The sequence below is a fragment of the Gossypium hirsutum genome, chromosome A03 (genome assembly GCF_007990345.1).
Source record: "Gossypium hirsutum isolate 1008001.06 chromosome A03, Gossypium_hirsutum_v2.1, whole genome shotgun sequence".
Classification (NCBI taxonomy): domain Eukaryota; kingdom Viridiplantae; phylum Streptophyta; class Magnoliopsida; order Malvales; family Malvaceae; genus Gossypium; species Gossypium hirsutum.
Window position 1 is genome coordinate 3,759,762 of NC_053426.1, and position 21,475 is coordinate 3,781,236.

The window sequence follows — 21,475 nt, forward strand, 5'->3', positions numbered from 1 at the left end:
GTTGCTGAGATGAAAATAGGTTTTTAATTAAATAAATTTAATTTGGACTACCACGTAGGACATCTAAGTTGGTATTTAAAACCCATTTGGACTGCCATGTAGGACGGCCATTAGGGAGGTAACGAAGCTTAACAGTAGAGTGATCACTTCGTAATAAAACGATAATATAAGTGACTAAAACGTAACATTTCAAACATAAATGACTAAAATGTAATCTAAAGCAAATAAAAGTGACTATTTTTATAATTAACTTTAATTTTTTAAAAGAAATCAGAATCTTTCCGGACAAATCTTGCACAGCAAATGCGAACAAAATAGAAACAAATATTAAGAAAAAAAATTAGGAGTAGTTGACTTCCATTTTTAAATCAAACGGCTGAGTTCATTTAATCTTACAGTAAGGTTAATTGCACCGATGTTTTAAACTATGAATAGAAGTCTAAATTGATTTTGTTTTTATGGTCTTTCAAATGGTCATTTTTAACGTGAGTTGTCATGTACTTATTTTTTTTAGTGAATCACTACATCAACACTTAACGACTCGAAGGTTACCTATTTGTAAGGATTTGTTTGTTTTTAACAATACTTAGATAGCAGTTGTTAGTAAAATTCAATTTTCATATAAAATAGTAATTGGAAGGTTTTTACTCTGCTGTTTTGGCACGTTTATGTCTGCTATTTTTGGCACGTTTCTTAGGATTTTTTCCTAGGGTTTTTCAATGTCTTTTCTCTATTTTTTTCAATTCGGTCTACCTTTTTCTTGGGATTTGTCTTGGTCTCTTTGCTGTTTTGAAGGGGGTCATGGAAAAAAGGGTTGGAGGAGTTGTGTCTAGATGATGAGGAGGAGGATGCCTTCTCTCTTCCTGCTGGGGAAGAAGCACAGAATCCATCGATTGGCTTTTGTTTAGTTGGTTGTTTTCTCACTGCCAGTGTGGTCAACTTCCAAGCTATAAGAAATACTTTGGCTAACCTTTGGCATCCATTGGAGGGAGTCTAAATTTTAGATCTAGGGAATAAACGCTATCTGTTCAAATTTTTTAATGAAGCTGATATCTACCGAGTAATTACAGGTGCCCCTTGGACGTTCAACAATCATCTTCTGATCTTCCAAAGGCTTCAAGAGAATGAAGAACCAATGGCTTTATCTCTGGTGTTGTCAGATTGGTGGGTGCAAGTGCATGACTTGCCCCCGGGTTTTCACAAAGAATCTATGGCGATGCAATTTGGTAATTTCTTAGGTAAATTCCTGGAGTATGATACAAAGAATTTATCAAATGGTTACCAAAATTTTATGCGTATTCGGGTTCAAATTGATGTTAGAAGGCCCTTGAAAAGAAAGAAGAAAATCATGTTGACTGATTCGGCTTTTACTTACGCAAATTTTAAATATGAGAAATTAACATTGTAATAACCCAAATTTACCCGGGCCTTAAAACCAGAAAAAAATAATAATAAATAAATAAATGTTTATTTATTAAAGTCCAGTTACAATAAACAGCCCAAATACCTAAACCCGTTTACATTTAACCCCATTACACCCATACTTAAAACTAACATCAGGCCTAAAATACTCTTTTGACCCAATAAATAAACACAGACCAGCTAGCCCAATCGGCCCAACCTACTTCCAGCTTCTGAGAAACCCTAGCTAAGATTCGCGCCACAAAGCTTCCTCGTAATCGCAACTAACATCAGCCTCGGATCACGACGTAATCAACGCGTCTGTTCATCTCACGACGTCCCAGCTACCCTCCATCAACGCTGCAAGCCAAGGCGCAGTCAATGCCTGGTCCTTCGCCACCATTGTCAAGCTTTCATCACTGCCGGATTTCTCGTCATCACCTGCAAAAGAAGAAAGAACCAACAGCAACCAAAGAAATAGATTTGGAAAGAAATCAAATGATTTCTTTTCCTAAAATGTAGCAAAGGGTTATAAAAACCCCTCTTTTTCTAATCTGTAGGGACGGTTTTTTTTTAAAAAAAGCACACATATAATAAAATACAGCGATTTATCGAAGAACAGAGGTGATATATCTTTGCTTTTATTTTTTCTCTTCTCTTTTATACATGCAAAACATAGTAGACAAAAACAGATTTGAAAATCAAGAGAAAAGCAGTTCACTTTTTAAAATTTCATACGCGAATATTTAAAAAATAAAAATAAAAGATTTTACCTGTGATTCGCCTGGAAATGGGAGGAATTTTGAACCTCCGACAACCGTGTGCGGTGGCGCGTGAGGCCCGTGAGGCGCGTGCAGCGGTGGCCGACAATCGTCGCTGGAGTTCAGGCCGAGGAGGGGGAGAGCATTCTAGGCTCGTCTCTTTTGTTTTTTTTTTTTAAATAATTTAGAAATGAAATTTTTGGTGTATTTTTTTAGCTTATATAGCTTTATTAAAACGGCGTCGTTTTGCTTAATTCAATAAGCATTAAAACGGCGTCGTTTAAACAAAAGGACCCGCGTGTCGACCCGACTCGGTCAAAGGATCCGTGTGTTTTCTGTTATTGGGCTAATTGCCCAATTGGTCCTTCCGCATTTTTATCCTTTAAAATTAGGTTTATTTAATCTTTTAATTTTGCTCAAATATTTTGTTTTTATTTTAATTTGGTCCTTGGGCTCTTTTAAAAAATAATGCGCATAAATGATGTCGTTCTAAAAGGGGATATTTCCGTTTTAATCCCCCTCCTTGTGCGCACATTTTAATTTGAGCTTTTTTTTATTTTTTTTAAAATTCCGAATTTTCATCTGTATTTTTATTTCTATTCTAATTTAATCCTATCTAAATTTTATTTTTTATTCTAACTTTATTTCTTTTTAGATTATTATTATTTATTTCAATATTTTTTGTATATATATTTATCTTAAACCCTTTTTTTATATTAAATTATTTTAATAATATTGTTTCATTCATTATTTTTCGTATATATTATTTATTTTATTCTAAATCTTTTTATAAATATAAAAATTGTTTTACTTTTCTATATTATTACTTTTCATATATTATTTTATGTATTATAAGTATTATTTTAAAACTTGTATATTATTATCATATTTTATTTTTTATTTTTTATAAAAAATTATGTATTATTTTTCATTTATATATACATATTGTATGATATTTCAAAATATTTTTTTTATATAAAGTTTTGTTTCATTACTTTTATATATATTATTTTATTTATATTATTTGTAACATTATATATATAAATTTTATTATATGTTATATATTTTTATTATATTATTTATTTTATTATATTTTTATATGTAAAATATTTGTTACATTATTATTATACATATTTCATATTATATTTCATTATATTTATTTAAGTTTTTCATTACATATATATTATCTATATTATTATCATGCATTATTAAATATTGTATTTTAATTATATATGTATATTTTTCCAATAATTAGTCACCATATTTTATATTTTAATACGTATTAAATCTTTTATATATTGTTATATTTTATATCATTTATGTATTAAATGTTATTTTATAATTATTATTTGATGTTGTATTTTATGAACATAGATATTATATTTTTTTTGTTTATATATTAAATTGTATATCATGCATCATTTTTAAAATTAATTATTACTTTGTATGTTTGTATGTTTTGCTTATTCATCTTCAATATATGCTATGTATATCTTTGTACGTATGTTGTTAAGATTTGCTATATTTATTTTTTTAATATGTACGTATCTAATGTATGATCTTTATATTATTGCTATCATATTGTTTAAATGCATATTTTATTTACCTGTTGCGATAATATGTTATCATGCATGATTTATAATGTAATATGATTCCTCATACATCAATTTTAAAAACGAGATTCCAAGTTTTCAAAAAAATAAAAAGGCAATATTTGGTATTTGGAAGCTTCGAGAAAAGTAGTGCCTTAACTTACTAGGTTGCAGCTTTTCTCATTGATTTCGATAGTCTAGCACCCTTCTAAGTATTTTTGAAATTTTCAAAATACAAACAACTATTTTGGAATTTCAAAATATGGTGTCCTAACTTACTGGATATGATGTTTTGTAGTTTCGAAATAGAAATTTTCAAAAGACAAGCTTAGATTCAAAAGTTTTAAAATATTGTTTCCTAACTTACTGGATGTGATATTTTGACTCGTTTAAAATAAGCGAACCTAAATTTTTCAAATCAAAATTTCTGACATTAAAGACACTTGATAATCAATTAGGTACCAATTTTTGGGCGTTACGAGGGTGCTAACCATTCCTCGTATGTAACTGACTCCCGAATCCGTTTTCTTGACTTTCGTAGACCAAAATTAATGTTTTAAAGCAAAACATTTTATAAGGTGATCCAATCACACTTAAAAAGATTAGTGGCGACTCCCGTTTTCGTTTTTCTTAAAGTTGATTCCCATTTTTCAAAACTCGATTTAAAAATGGTCTCGAGAAACATTGTTCTGTTTTTTGTGTGGATGTCTTGGTCATGGTGACGGTTTTTGTTCAAAAAGATTACAATTAGGGATACATGAGGTGGAATTGGGTTAGGATTTGTCTCTGAGGGCGCAGAGAAGGAGGGCGGTTATGGGTAGTAGTATTTGGCTAAAGTAGGAGGGGGATAATTCTTTTGGAAAGAAACGAAATGAACAGCAATTGAGGCCAAATTTAAGGAATAATTATGGGAGTAGATCATGGACAGAATTTTAATTCAAATCTTGACATAAATTTGGAAGGTTCCAAATCCCCTAATTTATTGAATCAAAGACATGATTCTCGCCAATCCTTGGGCAAAGAGGAGCAAGTTGGAATAAGTCACCAACTTGAACCTCGCCAGGCTAAAAAAGGTTCAATTTTGGTGAGAAATGATGTGGTTCGGGTTAATGGCCGGATTTGATGAGGATGGACTGTGAATTGGAGGAAGAGGCAATTTCCATCGAAGAGGGTAAGAAACGACAAATGTTTGGGAGAGGGATTTCTAATGTTTCTAAAATCCAGGATTCGTTAGAGATTCGTTGTGGGCAATCAGCTCATTTTGAAATTGTATCGGTGGCTGCCAATGGGTATGCCGTCCAAAAGCCATGAAAATCTTATGCTGGAACGTTCGTGAATTGGGGAGTCCGCGAGTAGTTCGTCTCTTTCAGCATATGTTGAAATTCTATTGCCCCCAAATCGTCTTCTTGATGGAGACTAAATTGTCTGGTAATTGAATGGAAGTTGTTAGACGATGTTGTGGTTTTCTTAATGGTGTGGATGTACCTGCGGAAGGAACTCGAAGGGGATTAAGCATTGGATGGAATGGAGGACGCTTGGTCAATTTGAGAAGTTTCTCCAAAAACCATGTGGATGTGGAAATTCAAGAGGAGGAAGATGGGCAGCAATAGAGGTTTACGGAATTTTATGGAGCCCTAGATGTAAGAGATAAAGCAAGAGCTTGGGAGTTACTTTAAACACTGGGAGGAGTAATTCTTTGCCATGGCTTGTTGGAGGAGATTTCAATGATATTCTTTTCTCTAATGAGAAAAAATGGGGTTTTAAAGGAAGAGTCCCGTATGAAGGCTTTTAGAAGAACTCTAGAATCTTGTGAGTTAGTGGACATTGGCTATTCTGGACCATGGTTCACTTGGAAAAGGGGACGACTTTTGGAAAATAATATTCGAGAAGAATTGATAGGGGTGTTGCGAATAATGTATGGTTGCAGTTGTTTCCATCTTACTCTCTAAGACATCTCCCTCGTTCATTCTCAGATCATTGTCCTTTACTTATTGAGACGGTTGTTGGAGAAATGGAAAAGAGTTAATAGGTTTCGGTTTGAATCATGGTGGGTGCTTGAAGATTCTTATGAGGAGGAAATTAAGAATATTTGGGAGAATAGTTCAGGTTTTTATTTGAATCGCATTACATCACATGCCAAGGGACTGAGGCAGTGGGCTGCCCGAATTACAGTTAAAAAGGGGTATGAAGTCAAAAAATTAACAAGGAGATTGGAGGTCTTGAATGATATTGAGAGGACTGATGATTCGTTGGCCAAACTTCTTAACGTTAAGCTACATTTAAACATGGAGATGGACACGGAGGAGCGGTATTGGGTGCAGCGTACCAGAGCAAACTGGTTGTAAATGGGTGATAAGAATACTTTTTTCTTTCACAAATTTGCTTCTCAAAGAAGACGAATGAATCGTATTCGCGGCCTACAAAGGAACGATGGTTCATTAGCCACAGAAGGGGACGAGATTGGGACTGTTACCAGAAATTATTTTATTGATCTTTTTGAGTCTCGTGGAATGGGAAATATGGATCATGTCTTATCTGGGGTTCTTTGTTGTGTTACTAACAACATGAATCAACGATTGTTAGCTCCTTACACTGAGAAGGAGATTGTTGAAGCTTTAAAAGGTATGGTCCCACTAAGGCTTCAGGTCATGATGGTTTTTCGGTAATTTTCTATCAAAGGTTTTGATCTTTCGTTGGAAAAGATACCAGTAGGTTCTATTTAGAAGTTTTGAATGAGGGAAAGTCCTTGGAAGAAGTTAATAGAACTCAAGTGGTTTTAACCCTAAAAGTGTCGAATCCTTTCAATATGAAGAATTTTCGGCCAATCAGTCTGTGTACGGTAATTTATAAAATTGTTGCCAAAAAAGTTGCAAATCGTCTACAAAAAGTGTTGGATGAGTGTATTGATAATTCTCAATATTCTTTTGTTCTGGGTAGGCTTATAACAGATAATGTGTTATTGGCGTATGAGATTCTCCATTACTTAAAGAATAGAAAAATAGGGAAAAGGGGTTATATGGCTCTTAAATTGGACATGAGTAAGGCGTATGATCGTGTAGAATGGCCTTTTATCAAATGTATGATGACAAAATCGAGATTTGATGAGTCTTTTATTGAGTTCATAATTTATTGTATTAGCTCAGTTCAATATGCAGTGTTGATCAATGGGGAAGAAGGGCCAAAGTTTAAACCAACAAGAGGTCTCTATCAGGGTAATCCTTCAAGTCCTTATTTATTTTTGTTTTGTGGGGAAGGACTTTCTGCGTTGATGAGACTGGTGAGCCAAGAAAGGAGGATTACAAGGGCTAATATATGTAGATTGGCTCCTCCCATTACACATCTCATGTTTGCGGATGACTGTATACTTTTTGACGAGGTTTCTGAAAAAGGGATTCAGGTAATAAAAGACATTCTGAGTGAGTATGAAGCTTGCTCTGGCCAGTGTGTTAATTTCGACAAATCTACAATTTTTTTAGCTCGAATGTTAATGATCATGTTAAAAGTTTGGCCTTACAAACACTTAATGTTCGGTGTTCGACGGAGGTGGAGAGGTATTTGGGGCTTCCGAGTTTGGTTGGATGGAAAAAGAAAAAGGCTTTTCAAACATTGAAAGATAGATTAAGGGAAAAGATTGATAGCTGGAGCACGTTGCACCTCTTTCAAGGAGGAAAAGAGGTATTCATCAAGTCTATTTTACAGGCCATTCCTACTTATTTTATGTCATGTTTTCTTTTACCAAAAACTCTATGTATAGAATTGGAAAACATTTTAGGCGGATTTTGGTGGAGGAAAAGTCATGGGAAAAGGGGAATTCAGTGGTGCAATTGAAAGTCGCTATGTAGCTCTAAGGAGGAAGGTGGTTTGGGATTTTGCAATTTAAGTCCGTTCAATATAGTGCTATTGGCCAAAGAAGGTTGACGTTTAATACGTAATCCTAATACGTTACTAGCGTGTATGTTGAAAGCCAAATACTTCAAGGATTCTGATTTTTAAATGCGAGGATTGGAACTTCACCTTCTTTTACATGGCAGAGCCTTTGGGCTGCTAAGGAGCTTCTGATGAAGGGTATGCGATGGAGGATCGGCGATAGTCATCGTGTATCAATCTGGGGTGATGCATGGGTACCTAAAAGTTATAATTACAAAGTTTAAAATCCAAATGTTAATTTGAGTCTTTATGACGTTGCAGATTTAATTGATGAGAGTACGAGAAAACGGAAGTCAGAGCTGATTTACAATACTTTTTTAGAAAGGGATGCGAAACAAATCCTATGTATTCCTCTTTCAATGAACTAGCAAGCGGATTATATAATCTGGAGAGGGGAGCCGATAGGAGAATACTCGGTCCGAAGTGGTCATAGGTTACTTTTACAAGAGGGACAAACTCATACACAACAAAATTTCAACCATTACTACAAAATATTGTGGTGTCTTGATTTACCTTCCAAATTAAAAATTACAAACTGAAGGATTTTCAATAATTATTTGCCTACTTTCAGTAATTTACATTACAGACGTCTTATGGGATCTGCATTGTGTCGTAGATGTCAAAATGGTGTGGAGGTGAGGGAGCATGTCTTCAAGGATTGCCCTATAGCAAAGGAAACATGGTTAATGTTAGGCTTCTCCTGGAACAATCAAGAGGAAAATTCAGATTTCAATGCGTGGTTAATCAATTTTTTTGAAGTATATTCTTTGAATAAGTGTAAGGCGTTTGCTTATGCGTTGTGGGCATTTTGGACTTCTCGAAACTAAGTTTATTCATGATGGGGAAATTAAGACAGGATCTCAAGTGGCTGATTTTGTGAGAAACTATATCAAGGAACTTGAGGGGCTGCGTACCTGCTTACTGATTAATCGGTTTTCTTTGAGTAGATGGATGGCTCCGTTAGATCAGTGGCTCAAGATAAATTTTGACGCGGCTTTCAAAAAGGAACTGAAAGTATCATGTTTGGGTTTAGTTGTTAGAAATGCAAGGTCTGAAGTGATTAGCTCCAAAATGGTGTTTCATGAGAACATATCATCGGCTTTTGCTGCTAAAGCGATGGCGTGTATGTAGGCGATTCGTCTTGGGGCTCTCGAACAGTGATTAGGAAATTGCAAAAGGAGGTTGAAGACATATCAGAAATCAGTGCTTTTATACGAGATGCAAAAATTTTAAGTACTAGTTTTGAATCTTGTGATTTCAGATTTGTCTCCAAAGAGGCGAACAAAGTGGCTCATCTCATTGCAAAATAGGGTTTAAAGAGGGGGAAACTACTTATCTGTAGGTTTCGGCCATTGCCGGAGTGGAAGAAGTCTTGATGGAAAATCGACGATCGATGGAGCTTCTGAGGAGTTGAATCACCGAAAGTACTAAGGAAAGAGCGTTGTACAAGGTGAGAAGTTGTGGAGAATTGATGTGTTGCTGCTGTTTTTCTTTATAACTAACTTTCATTAATGTTTGTTTTATGAGTGGTTTTTTCCAGGTTGGGTTTTGTTATTTTTCAGGGTCGGGTAATGTGATTAACAGCTGGAGGTTTAGATGCTTCTAGAGTCCCCTGCCTTTACCTTGTTGGATCTTATTTTTTTTTCTCTTTTCTTGTTGGGTCTGGACCTTGTTGGCCCGTTTTGTTTTGGTTTTCTCTGGTTGTTGTTAGGCTTTCTCTTTTAATGGAATAAAAGATCCAACTTTTGATTAAAAAAAAACACTTAACGACCCATTAAAGATTTCAAAAAAAAAATCTGTTTAGAGGGACAAGTATGGCTTTAGCACATCTTTCTCATTAACTTTAAAAAATATGGCTTATATGGTAGAATAAAATATGGCTTTATGCTTTGAGGTAGCATGTTCTCTGTATAGTCTTAGGTAGCATTTGGTGTTGTTCGTTTATTTTGGACGAGGATTGTTAGTTTTGTTCGGTTTATTTGGTTTAGTTATGGAGAAAGTGCTGGCAAATTTATGTTTGAAGTATGAAGATAGCAATGGGGAATGGATGGTTAGGAAGTTGATCACGAACAAGGTGTGGAGGAAGAGGGGTTAGATTTGTGTCCAGTGGAAAAATTTTTAACGGCAACCAAATTAACTTCTAGTCGATGAAGACAATGTTGGCCAATGTATAGCATCAATTCAGGGGTTACAATTTTAGATTTTGGGGAGAAAAGATTTTTTTTCGGTTTTACTGTGAAGCCGATCTTTCCAATGTGGTGAAGGGGTCACCATGGACTTTCAATAACCATCTATTGGTTTTTGAAACCTTACAAGATGGTAAGGATCCATTGGAGGTTCCTCTACTAAAAGCTGCTTTCTGGGTATAAATCCATAATTTGTCTATGAGGATGTTTTCTGATGCTATAAGAAAGTAGTTTGGAGATTTTATTTAGGAATTCATGGAATATGAAACAAAAGCGGTGGCGGAAGGATTGAAATATTCATGCAGATTCAGGTTATGTTGGATATACAACAGCCATTGAAACGAAAGAAAAAACTCATCTTAGCAAAGAAGAAAGAAGTGTTTATTACTTTCAAGTATGAACAACTAACTATTTTTTGCTTTCTTTATGGGAGATTAGGCCATGGCGAGAGTTTTTGCCCTATTCGTATGGTAAAAGGCAGTCAGGAATTGCCAATGGGATGGGATCTCACGCTCAAAGTATTGTCTCAGAAACTGGTGGCTGATAATAAAATTTGGCTTCGGGAGCCGGTTAGTGCATGGGGAAGGAATCTAGGAGTATCAAGAGAAGATAGGGGAAAATCAAATCTGGGTAATAAATTTGCCAACATCATGCCTTATACGAGGAGAATTTGGGGCTCAACCTGGATGGCAAGTCAACGTTACCAAATATGTATATTGTCATTGTAGAAAATTTTGATGATGATATGCTAAATGAGGACATATCCATTTCAGTTATGGATGGTAAAAGAATGGCCCAGATTGAATAGTGATGAATGTGGCTCGGTGGAGCAAATGAGAATGATGGGCTCAGAATTACGAAAGCAAGAAAATTCGAACATTCAAACGACTGAACTTGTGGAGCAGGTTAACCGTACATTATGAAAATTTTAAGTTGGAATGTCCGTGGGTTGGGGAATCCACGGCCCGTTCAAAGAGTTCAGCATTTGCTGAAAGAAAATTGTCCCTAAGTTTTTTTTTTTATTGAAACAAAAATTAATGCCAGTAGAATGGAGAAGATCAGGAAAAGGTTTGGTTTTAGAAATGAAATAAATGTTTCTGCTGAAGGATCGAGTGGAGGACTTTGTTTAGGTTGGAAGGAAGGATTGTCTGTTGACCTTCGAAGTTTTAATGCAAACTGTATCGATGTATTGATCAATGATTCTGAAAGTGGTCTGAGTTGGCGATTTATAGGCTTTTACGGATTACCAGATAGAAGGCGAAGGGGTGAGTCATGGGATCTATTAAAGTCTCTTAGACAAAGTTGTGATAGGCCTTGGGTAGTAATGGAAAACTTCAATGAAATTTTGTCAAATAAGGAGAAATAAGGTGGTCAACTTCGGGAGGGGAAGATGATCTCTGGATTTTGTGAAGCATTGGAGGCCAATGGGCTGATTGATATAGGATTTATAAGGAGATGGTACACATAGGAAAGGGGGAATTTTGCCTCAAACAACATCCAGGAAAGATTGGACAGAGGCGTGGTGAATGAAAATTGGTACGATGTCTCTACCAATTATACTGTTAATTATTTGGATAATTTTATATCGAATCACTGTCCTTTGTTATTAAATACGACTGATAATGTGCATTCGAGAAATAGAAATAGTAGGGGTTATGACTTTAAGTTTGAGCAAGCATAGCTTTTACATCAAGATTATGACAAAACAGTCTCTAATTTGTGGCTCACTTCTAGTAACTTAATGGTCCCTGAGTGTTTGGATCATATGGGATTGGGTTTAAGAAGTTGGGCTATGAAGCAGAAATTGGAGACGGGACAATCAATCAAAAGTTTGAAAAGTCGACTTCAAGAATTATATACTGCAAACATTATTGATGATTCTTTGGAGGAAATTATTGACGATCCCTCGCACTTTTCAGGCAGGCCTTCTGGCTTAAACGGGTGGTCCGACCTATGATCAGGTCTAATTCTCACAAAATGTTTAATAATTTATAATTTGGCTTAATATAATATATATATTTGGTCAAATTCAGGCAAAGCCTGTGTCAAAAAAGTCTTGCCTAAGGCTTGGGCGATTTTTTTTTGTTCAAGCTCATTTTTCGAACTTATATCTTTGTCTAAATCCTCTCACTTTTCGAGCGGGCCTTCGAACCTGGGCGGATAACCCGGCCTATGATTAGGTTTAATTCTCACTAAATATTTAATAATTATAATTTGGCACCTAGAACTTTTTTTTTTGTCAAATAATAAAACAACATAACAGCAGTAAATAAAAACAGGCTTTGGCTAAAAAAGTCTTGCCTGAAGTTTCGGCTTGATTTTTTTGTCCAACCTCATTTTTGGAACTTAATTTTCACTCAAATCCTCTCACTTTTCGGGTGGATCACTTGACCTATGATTAGATCTAATTATCACTAAATATTTAATAATTTTAATTTTTATAAGTCAAATGACAAGCTGGTATTCATAACTCTACAGCCATATGTATTTCATGGTTTGTTCTTCTATGTTTCTTTTTGGTCAATGATGTCTTGCGATGATTTCCATTTCCATTCTTTTCCCATAAGATATTGTTGCTTTGTAAAAACCATATTCATTGGTCAACGACTGTAGTATTAAGGATTTGGTAAAGTTTTTATTTTTGGGATCAAAGTTTAAGACTTTTTGTAGCTTTTTTAGATTAAACTGCAAAAGAAAACATGTGGATTTTTGGAAGTAAAGGACCATCAGGATTCTCTTCTTCTTCTACAGCAGAGGAAGTTACTCAAGGGATTGATGGATCTGCCCTCACTGCCATTGTTACAGGTTCGGTTTTGTCTTTTCTGGGTTTTTGTCTTGTCTTTCATTAATCCTTGTAGTTGTCATTTTCTTAAGCTAAACTTTTGTTTGGTTGATCGGATAGTTTTGGGAAGATTTTCTTTTCATAGAGAGTACTAAGTTGGTGGGTCTTTGGTAATCAAATAACCTCGAATATGACAGAATTTTCGGGTCACCTCACTATTAATATGTTGTAGAGAGTTTAACCTGATGGATAAAATATGGAGGCTTGTCACTTTCAATGACTTATATCAGTTCATTTCAGGAGCATCCAGCGGTATTGGTGAAGAGACGACCCGTGTCCTTGCATTGCGCGGTGTCCACTTAGTTATGGCCGTAAGGAATGTGGATGCCGGTCGGAATGTCAAAGAAGCAATATTAAAAGAAATACCTGGTGCTAAGATTGATGTAATGGCATTAGATCTAAGCTCAATGGCATCAATAAGAAAATTTGCATCACAATATCAATCCTCTAATCTTCCCCTGAATCTACTAATGTAAGAACTTTATATTCTTGCAGAGTTCAATTATTAAAGTTGTTGCTATACTAACATTTTCTTTCTTGGCTTGCAAGCAACAACGCTGGGGTCGTAACACCGTTCATGTTATCACACGACGGCATCGAATTGCATTTTGCAACCAACTATTTAGGTTCATATAACGTTATGTCTACATGAATCTCAAATCTAATGAGATGTAGTAACACTGACATATTTTGCAGGTCCTTTTCTTCTAACCGATCTTCTATTGGAGACTATGAAAAAAACAGCACGCGAAAGCAACATAGAAGGGAGGATTGTCAATGTATCTTCGATAGGTCATCGGCTTACGTATAGCGAGGGAATCCGTTTCGATAAAATCAACGACGAATCAGGGTAAATGAACCAGTTTTTATTCGTACAAGATATTTATAAAATGCTCAACCATTTCTTTCTTACCATTTGTTGCCAATTAACAGATACTACTCTTGGTATGCTTATGGACAATCAAAGCTTGCTAACATATTACATGCTAAGGAGCTTTCTAGGCGTCTAAAGGTACGGAATACAGTTAAGACGGCATTAACACGCCAAGTGAGAGATCTGAGGAATCTTTTTTTCTGTTGTACATAAACAGGAAGATGGGGTGGAGATTACAGCAAATTCACTTCATCCCGGAGGAATACTGACCAATATTTTGCGCCACGATCATTGCATGAATGGTAATCCCTTCGAGTTCACTTGTATCCAAACACTTACGCTCGAGTCTAAAAACACATATACATTTCCTCAAAGCAGGCTTTTGTCATTTGATTGGAAAATATTTCCTCAAAAGTATTCCACAGGTATATTAGTCTTTACAAATTGTTGTGAGATTCTTTAGAAGATGGATACAAGCACAAGTCCATGTATTACTTTTGTTTTGGTATGGTTGTAGGGAGCTGCCACTACATGTTATGTTGCATTACACCCACATGTTAAAGGTGTTAGTGGAGAATTTTTCAAGGACAGCAACATATGTAACACAAGCTCTATGGCTAAAGATGTAGATTTGGCTAAAAAACTAAGGGATTTTAGCTTCACCTTGATCAATCCCAAGTAGGTTGGTTCACAAGGCCTTTTCTGAGACGATTTGCATTATGTCACTTTGATATATGAAATCAAAATTGTATGACTCAGCTTGAATATGTTCCATGTTGTACCAAAAATAATGTTATATTAATCCCTAAAAAAATAAATACATTTATCTTTGGTATTTCTTACAGCTATCATTACTATTCCCGGTTGGTATTTTTCATGTGTGACTGTTAAGAGTGAGCAAACGGTTAATTTGGTTGATTCGATTGGTTTTTCTATCTTAACTAACTTAATCAACAATCAAATACAATAATCAAATTGATTGACTTATATAGCATAAACCGATCTAAACAAGCCAACTTAACATTAGTTGGTTCCGTCGATTAACATATTTATTTAAAATATATTATAATATATATATAACTAATGAAAATATAAACATATTTAATCGATTTAATTAACTTAAGGAGATCATGTTAATTTTTCCATTTATGAAATGATAATTGATTGATATAATCCAAATGAAAAAATCTCTTATGAGCTCTCTCAAACATTAAATCATTTTATTTAAACTTTTTAGTTATTAATTGAAATGAAAATATTTCATTTTTGGTCCTTTTAAAAAAATTAATAATACTATTTAATCCTTATTAACTTTAACAAATTATATAAGTAAAATATTTCAACTTTGTTACTGTTAAAATCAGTCAAGATTATTTTTTTACATTCCCCAATATTAATTTGTAGAGTTGTCAAAATTGTAGATAATCAATTCATCAATCCTACCAATATAATTAAATAAATTATTAAAAATTTATAAAAATAAATAAATAAAAAACTAATTTAATCATTAATCAATTTGATGTCATCCTCTAAATCGATACTTCAAGTTTGTTCGATCCAGTCAAGTTTGATATAAAAATATTTTTTTCCTTAAATTATAAAAAAAAAATTAGGATTTCCTTTAAATTGACATTTATTTTCAGCACAAAACTTTTAACTTGTTCCTTTTTTATCTCAGATTCCAATATGGCTACCTTATTTAATTTTAGAGCCACGGTTATTTTTACACTAATAGCCGTCCCTCCCTCTTAGACAAAGGCTTAAGAAGATGAAATTGCCACGTTACAACATAAGCTGGTGGTCGCATTTAAGGTTGATGCGATTGCCACGTTACAACATAAAAGCTGGTGGTCGCTTTTTAAGTTTAATGATGAAGAAACGAAGTGATGGCTGGAATTTACAACGGAAAAAATGCAAATACCAAAGAGCAGTATGGCGTTGAGAGGTGCTGCAATGGCTGGTGGTGCTTGCATTGGAAGACAAAGAACCACCCCATTTCTCCTTTCATCTTCTCCATTATTTTTTAGGGTACGATCCCTTCATTCCCCTTCACATCCTCTCCTAAGATTCACATCTTTTCCTAACCCCAAAACTGGTATGCCTTCATTCCTTTTTGTTTTTGGGTTACATATGCATTTTAATTTTCAGTCAGGGAGTTTGATTTGTTACCAACTGTTGTACATTTTTTTCCAGGATTTAAGTATCAGATTCGGGCAATACAAGAGGTAACTGCAGATACTGTAAAATCCCAGAAAGGAAAAGAAGATGATGAACAAAATTCCCCACAAAATTGGAAGATTAAAATGCTGTATGATGGAGATTGTCCGCTTTGCATGCGTGAGGTACACCATTTTTCATATATATGGCTTATGATAATATTTGGTGTTCATTATTGTCGAGGGGAGGTCGGAGTCTGAATCGTCAAACAGCGGAGTTATTGTGTGTGAAGTGTCTATGCTCGGTTTTACCAGGTTTTGTCTCCCGAATCCGAAGAGAGCTTAACCGGATTCACGGAGGTTAGGAGTGTCTCGCCACCAAAGAAATATTGAGCATTTGCCTTAGTGGGGTTGGAACCCATACACTTATATGGCATTAGTGGCTAAGAACACTACCACTTGATAGACCTCAAATCCCACCAAGGTCAAATGCTTAATATTTCCTTGGTAGTGAGGCGCTCCCTAAACTCCGTAAACCTGGTTGGGTTCTTCCCGGAGTTGGGAGACAAAACCCGGGGATAAAACCGAATATAGACACCCTGAGCATAATACCTCCACTGTTTGAGGGTCCGAGACTCCAACCTCCCCCTTAACAATGATCATAATAATTATCGCTCTGTTTAATTATTTATGTTGTCATTAGGTTGATATGCTAAGGGAGAGAAATAAGCAATATGGCACTATCAAGTTTGTTGACATAAGTTCTGATGATTATTCTCCTGAAGAAAATCAAGGATTGGACTACAAAACCGTATGTTCATCATCTACATCATTTTTTTAATCTTTTAGAGAAGTTTGCTATTTTGTGTGGTTTATCTTTCATTTCTTTTCAAGGTTATTGAACCCCTTTTTGATAAATTTCAAGAAACATGATTAGTAATCAAATGTAGGATTTGAATTGGTTCTGTTTGCTTTTTATAGGTTATGGGAAGAATTCATGCCATTCTCTCTGATGGAACTGTTGTCACAGATGTTGAGGTATGAATTCCTTAATTTATACAATGCTCTCCTGGATTGGAAGTATTCTTAGCCTAATTTGCTATTAGACTTTGGAACATGTTATAGTATGTAATCACTACAAGTTATGATATGTACATGTATAAGTTTCTATAGGCTCGGACTGAGATATAAATGTTGGATAAGTGTATATGTATGACATGGGTGCATTCAGTATTTGGAAGGTTATATCCTCATATCCATCAAGGTCTACGGTGCTTTAAGAAAAATAAGGTAAAAGTACCATAAAGGCCCTTTTACTAAAAGCCAAATTGCATTTTGCTCCCTTTACTCAAAAAAAGGGCCAAATTAGTCCTTGTACGTTAGATCATAGAGCAAGTTAGTCCTTTTTATTAAAAATTACATCCATTTGTATGGTTAAAAATTGACATGCTTGACAAAATAACTAGACAATAACATGTGGTGTCACGTGTACGTCATGCTAACGCAAATGGACCAGTTTTTAACAGTAAAAATTGATGGAATTTTTAACGGACTTTGATCTAACATACAGTGGCTAATTTGCCCATTTTTCGAGTAGAAGGGGCAAAATGCAATCCGACCTCTAATACAGGGGCCTGCATGATACTTTTACTAGAAAAATAAAGTCAGCACAATATAGTCAATAGGCATAAACAGTGTGCTTATTTGTACAAAAGGGTTCTAATTGAAGTGCTATAAAATGTTATTATATTGAAGAACAAACCAACAAGAGTCTAGTTCTAAGAGACTTTCCCCTTATTCCTTTATTTTTGTTTTGTTCCTCTTTAGAAGCATGCTGGACTGTAAGAATAAATTCAAAACATTGTTTACATTATTGATATCTTGCAGGCGTTTAGAAAATTGTATGAGCAAGTTGGTCTTGGATGGGTTTATGCCATTACCAAATATGAACCAGTAAGCTTATATGCTTCCTTACATGAATTATATTAAGTTCTATTGATCTGCCCCTGCCCTTTCTAATCCATGCTATGATCTGTAGATTGCGACAATTGCCGATTCCATCTATGGTGTTTGGGCAAAATATCGTCTTCAAATTACTGGTAAAACATATGTTGTACTTGAAAGTTTCAAATGCTAGCTTGTAGATTTTACCGGGATCTCATGTTTTAAAGATTCCTGTTCTTCCTTTCAGGCCGGCCACCATTAGAAGAGGTCTTGGAGACAAGAAGAAAGAAAAAGGTACGCATACAGTAACTACAGAGCTTTCAAGGTTCTATATTGTTGAAACCAAAATAGATAAGCTGCGTAGCCCACATGCTTAAGATGCTGGCTTTTTTGCTCTATAGCGCAAATGTTATCATTTCTATATTAACTCTTTTCAGATTTTTAGATATTCCTACCTTTGGAAAGTTAAATGTCCTTAGTCTCAACTGTGTGGCTTGTTAAAGCTAGAGACCATAGTGTTAGTGTTACTTTTATCATCACCGTACTGTTAAAATCCTGTCTTTTTTCCTTCTAGCCAAACAAAGGTTAAGAATATGTCAAAAAGAATAAAAGAAAGATAAAAGAGAGAGATTCTTTTGGTAAAAAGGTCTCTTCAGTCCTTCTCAATTTAGAAATTTAGAAAAGTAGCCCCTCTAAACAAAACCAGAGTAATTTAATCCCTATCAATTCCTAAAGTGAACAACTAAGGATAATTAATCACCAAGTTAACATGATTTTAATTGATATAATAATAAATTTAGCACTCAAAGTTTACAAATTCTATCAATTTAGTCTTAATTTAACAAATTTATTCTGCAATATTTGTGCAAATGTTGAGGTTGAATTTGTTGGTTTTTTTAGAATTAAGGCCAAAATGACAAAATATATAAACACATTATTATACCAACCAAAATTATGTATAATTTATGGAAGACATTAACGCCATGATTATTTGTCTTTCGTTACTCACTTTTGAAATTGATAGGGATTAAATTGCTCTGGTTTTTTTAGAGGGACCAATTTGCTCAATTTCAAATTTGAGAAGGACTAGAGAAGTCTTTTTACCGGTTTCTTTTTAGTACTCTATTTTCTGATTTTATCATGTCTTTTGCTTCTCAGTATCATATAGATGTATACTCAATCTCTTTTGCTTTGTTTTTTATTTCTTCACAGGCTGACATATGCAATGACAACAATTGCAAGATATGAAGTTTCCTATTAATTGCAGATGACAGGATACTTTTGTGAAACCTTATCCTTATGATACGACCTTACACTCTTTTTTAACTTTCCAATATTATACAAGACATACAATTGACCTTTAGCAATTGGTCAAACTTCTGTATATTATTCATGTAATTAACATATTAGATTATAAAGATATATACTTTGAGAATTATGGACTTCCTGATTTGTCCTTGATTACCTGCAGGTTTGTTGTTTATTTGATGGATGAACTTTATTAGTGATGTGCACCGGAAATACCAGCCTGTGGTGGCCGGCACACTCCTAGGTCGGTTCATGGACAGACTCTTTTCTCTCTTCTCTTTAGTACTTACTGGTCAGGCTTTAGCAGCTTTGCAATAAACTCATCTATGTTCCTATCTGAGCTCCCACCTACACTAACAGCTCTTTTAGCAAGCTCTTTCCATTTCGATGCGTTACTCTTAATCTCTCCGCTTCTTTCTCCGATCATGACTTCCCTTAAACAATTCCCAAGTTCCTCCCTCGTGACGATCCCTTGGTCTTGTTTAGCTCTCACACCTACCTTCCATACATGCGCTAAGAACTTAGCATTAGTTGGCTGGTCACTCCATTGTGGCACACACACCATCGGAACGCCTAGGCTCAAGCCTTCTAGAGTTGAGTTCCATCCACAATGTGTTACGAAGCATCCTACTGCTTGGTGAGCCAGCACCTCTAGTTGGTTGCACCATTTAACAACTAGCCCCATTTCTCCAATCGAGTCAATGAGCTCGAGCAGCTGGTTGTCTTTGAGTTCCTTTGCAACCCATAGGAAGGGCATATTACTTGCTTTCAAGCCCCATGCTATTTCCTGAAATTGTTCATTGGAGATGCTTGCCATGCTTCCAAATGATACGTATACCACCGATTTTAATGGCATTGAGTCCAGCCATTTGAGACACTGATCATTATCATAGTTCCACAGGCTAGCCCCATAGCTTGTATCTCCTTCAATTCGAGAATCTAAGTAGAATGATGGCACCATGGGACCAATCATTACGACGGGCCATTTTGCCATCAGAGCCTCGACCAGCTTTTACAAAGACAAAAAAAAAAAAAAGGGACCACTGAACTGTTATCATTTAGCTACAAAAAGCTTTGAACAAAACTGAGAATCCAGTTAATTACCTCACTTTCGAGCTCTTCGAAAGAGTTACAGAAAACCCAATCATTTTCCTCACAAATGCCAAAAATATCCAAGATCAGTGCTAAATAAGCAGATTGACTGGTCGGCTGAGCAAGAAAACTTGGCAAATCAGATACGTCGAGGGAAGGCAACCCAGGCATTGGCGGGGCTGCTAAGGTTTCCTGTTTCACAAGCAAATTCAAGCCACCTTGATTGATATGCCAATACAAGGAGCACACCGAAGCCGAGTTCGTCAACATCATAGCTGCAGAAATACCGAAATCTTTAGCTACATCAAGAGCCCAAGGCAGCATCAAATCGTACGCAACGCAACAGACTGGTGTCCCCGAGTTGTTAAGCTTCATAATCAGCTCTGTCAATGTTTTAGACCCAGCAGCTTTGAAGGATTCCAAGTAAGCTTGTAGAGTTGGAGCTTGGTTGAACCCTCCTTCATCAAAACCATCGGAGATCGGCTCGATAGCTATCGTACTGCTTACATTGATGGACTTGACGGTGTAAAGGGTGGTCGCTACGGTGGTTTTCACTCCTTTGGAGGTTAAGCGTTTAGCAAACTGGATGAGAGGGTTGATGTGGCCTTGTGCAGGGTATGTGACCACTAACACATGGGCATGCCTTCTCTGGTTTTGCATTATTTTTACTTTTGACAAATTTTGCTTTGCTTTAACCAGAACAACTAGGGAAATTATTAGAAGGCCTTTTTAAAGAGGGTCGCTACTCTTAGGGTCAAAAAATGTACCTAATTTTACTGGTAGACTACAATTTTGAATTTGATAGAATTGATGTGACGGATCAAAGTGGGTACAAACTCGAATAAGAAATTACTATAATATTTTTCTATATTTAAAATAAATTATATAATTAAAATGATATTTTTATCTTTTTACATTTTTAATAAAATCACTAGATGTGATAATATTCAAACACTTGTCACTAGTATTTTGCAAAACTTTACTTTCATTGCTCCAATTAAATTTTTATTTTGATATTTATTTTTATACATTTATATCATTATTTAAATCTATTGGTATCACAAATTAACCAAACACTAACTCGGTCAAAAAAATTACTACAATGCCTTTTCATATTGCTTATATATTATTATTATGGGTAAATTACACCCAAGGTCACTAAACTATTTATAAGTTTACGTTTTGGTCATTCAATTTCAAAAAGTTAAAAAGTTATCATTGAATTATTCAAAAGTTTTCATTTAAGTTATTTTGGTTATATTTTACCCTATTCTTAATATTATTAGATTCAAACCATATATTTTATTTGATTTGATTTGATTTTTTTAAATAGGCACCCGTATTTTAAATATATTAGATGCAAATTTGAAAATTAATTTTATAATTTTATAA

General features: G+C 34.9%; 3 protein-coding genes and 1 long non-coding RNA gene across 7 annotated transcripts in view; 2 read left to right on the forward strand and 2 right to left on the reverse strand.

Annotated features, from left to right (window-relative positions):
- LOC107963790 (uncharacterized protein At5g50100, chloroplastic) overlaps window positions 1-20,980 on the forward strand; it is a 40,976-nt gene extending 19,996 nt beyond the window's left edge. Inside the window, exons 1-8 of one of the 4 annotated variants that reach the window (XM_041106015.1) lie at window positions 15,380-15,678; window positions 15,777-15,925; window positions 16,443-16,550; window positions 16,721-16,777; window positions 17,627-17,692; window positions 17,778-17,838; window positions 17,931-17,977; window positions 19,155-20,980. In XM_041106015.1, the coding sequence (XP_040961949.1) occupies window positions 15,495-15,678; window positions 15,777-15,925; window positions 16,443-16,550; window positions 16,721-16,777; window positions 17,627-17,692; window positions 17,778-17,838; window positions 17,931-17,977; window positions 19,155-19,178 (696 nt within the window). In that variant the 5' untranslated portion in view covers window positions 15,380-15,494 and the 3' untranslated portion in view covers window positions 19,179-20,980. Of the gene's footprint in view, window positions 1-15,379; window positions 15,679-15,776; window positions 15,926-16,442; window positions 16,551-16,720; window positions 16,778-17,626; window positions 17,693-17,777; window positions 17,839-17,930; window positions 17,978-18,895; window positions 19,119-19,154 lie in introns of those variants that run through there. The other 3 variants (XM_016900262.2, XM_041106008.1, XM_041106005.1) reach the window with 3 other exon arrangements.
- LOC121223740 (uncharacterized) lies at window positions 1,447-2,355 on the reverse strand. Its single transcript, XR_005921082.1, has 2 exons — window positions 2,175-2,355; window positions 1,447-1,842 (listed from the first exon to the last, which is right to left on the reverse strand). It is a non-coding gene; the product is annotated as an uncharacterized lncRNA (long non-coding RNA).
- On the forward strand, window positions 12,268-14,418 carry LOC107963787 (short-chain dehydrogenase TIC 32, chloroplastic). The gene is made up of 8 exons (XM_016900259.2): window positions 12,268-12,672; window positions 12,950-13,181; window positions 13,259-13,335; window positions 13,406-13,559; window positions 13,643-13,721; window positions 13,801-13,885; window positions 13,962-14,008; window positions 14,101-14,418. The coding sequence occupies exons 1-8, from the start codon at window positions 12,567-12,569 to the stop codon at window positions 14,263-14,265; spliced, it is 945 nt and encodes a 314-aa protein (XP_016755748.2). The 5' UTR covers window positions 12,268-12,566; the 3' UTR covers window positions 14,266-14,418.
- Window positions 18,855-20,743, reverse strand: LOC107963785 (UDP-glycosyltransferase 74F2). Its single transcript, XM_016900256.2, has 2 exons — window positions 20,096-20,743; window positions 18,855-20,000 (listed from the first exon to the last, which is right to left on the reverse strand). The coding sequence occupies exons 1-2, from the start codon at window positions 20,741-20,743 to the stop codon at window positions 19,278-19,280; spliced, it is 1,371 nt and encodes a 456-aa protein (XP_016755745.1). The 3' UTR covers window positions 18,855-19,277.
- Window positions 20,981-21,475: the final 495 nt, after the last annotated feature.

Coding starts and splice junctions, on each gene's coding strand:
- LOC107963787 (XM_016900259.2), top strand. CDS start 12,567: ATGTGGATTTTTGGAAGTAAAGGACCATCAGGATTCTCTTCTTCTTCT. Junction 13,336..13,405: donor TTTTGCAACCAACTATTTAG/GTTCATATAACG, acceptor CATATTTTGCAG/GTCCTTTTCTTCTAACCGAT. Junction 13,886..13,961: donor CCACGATCATTGCATGAATG/GTAATCCCTTCG, acceptor TCCTCAAAGCAG/GCTTTTGTCATTTGATTGGA.
- LOC107963785 (XM_016900256.2), bottom strand. CDS start 20,743: ATGCAAAACCAGAGAAGGCATGCCCATGTGTTAGTGGTCACATACCCT. Junction 20,001..20,095: donor TCGAAGAGCTCGAAAGTGAG/GTAATTAACTGG, acceptor TCTTTGTAAAAG/CTGGTCGAGGCTCTGATGGC.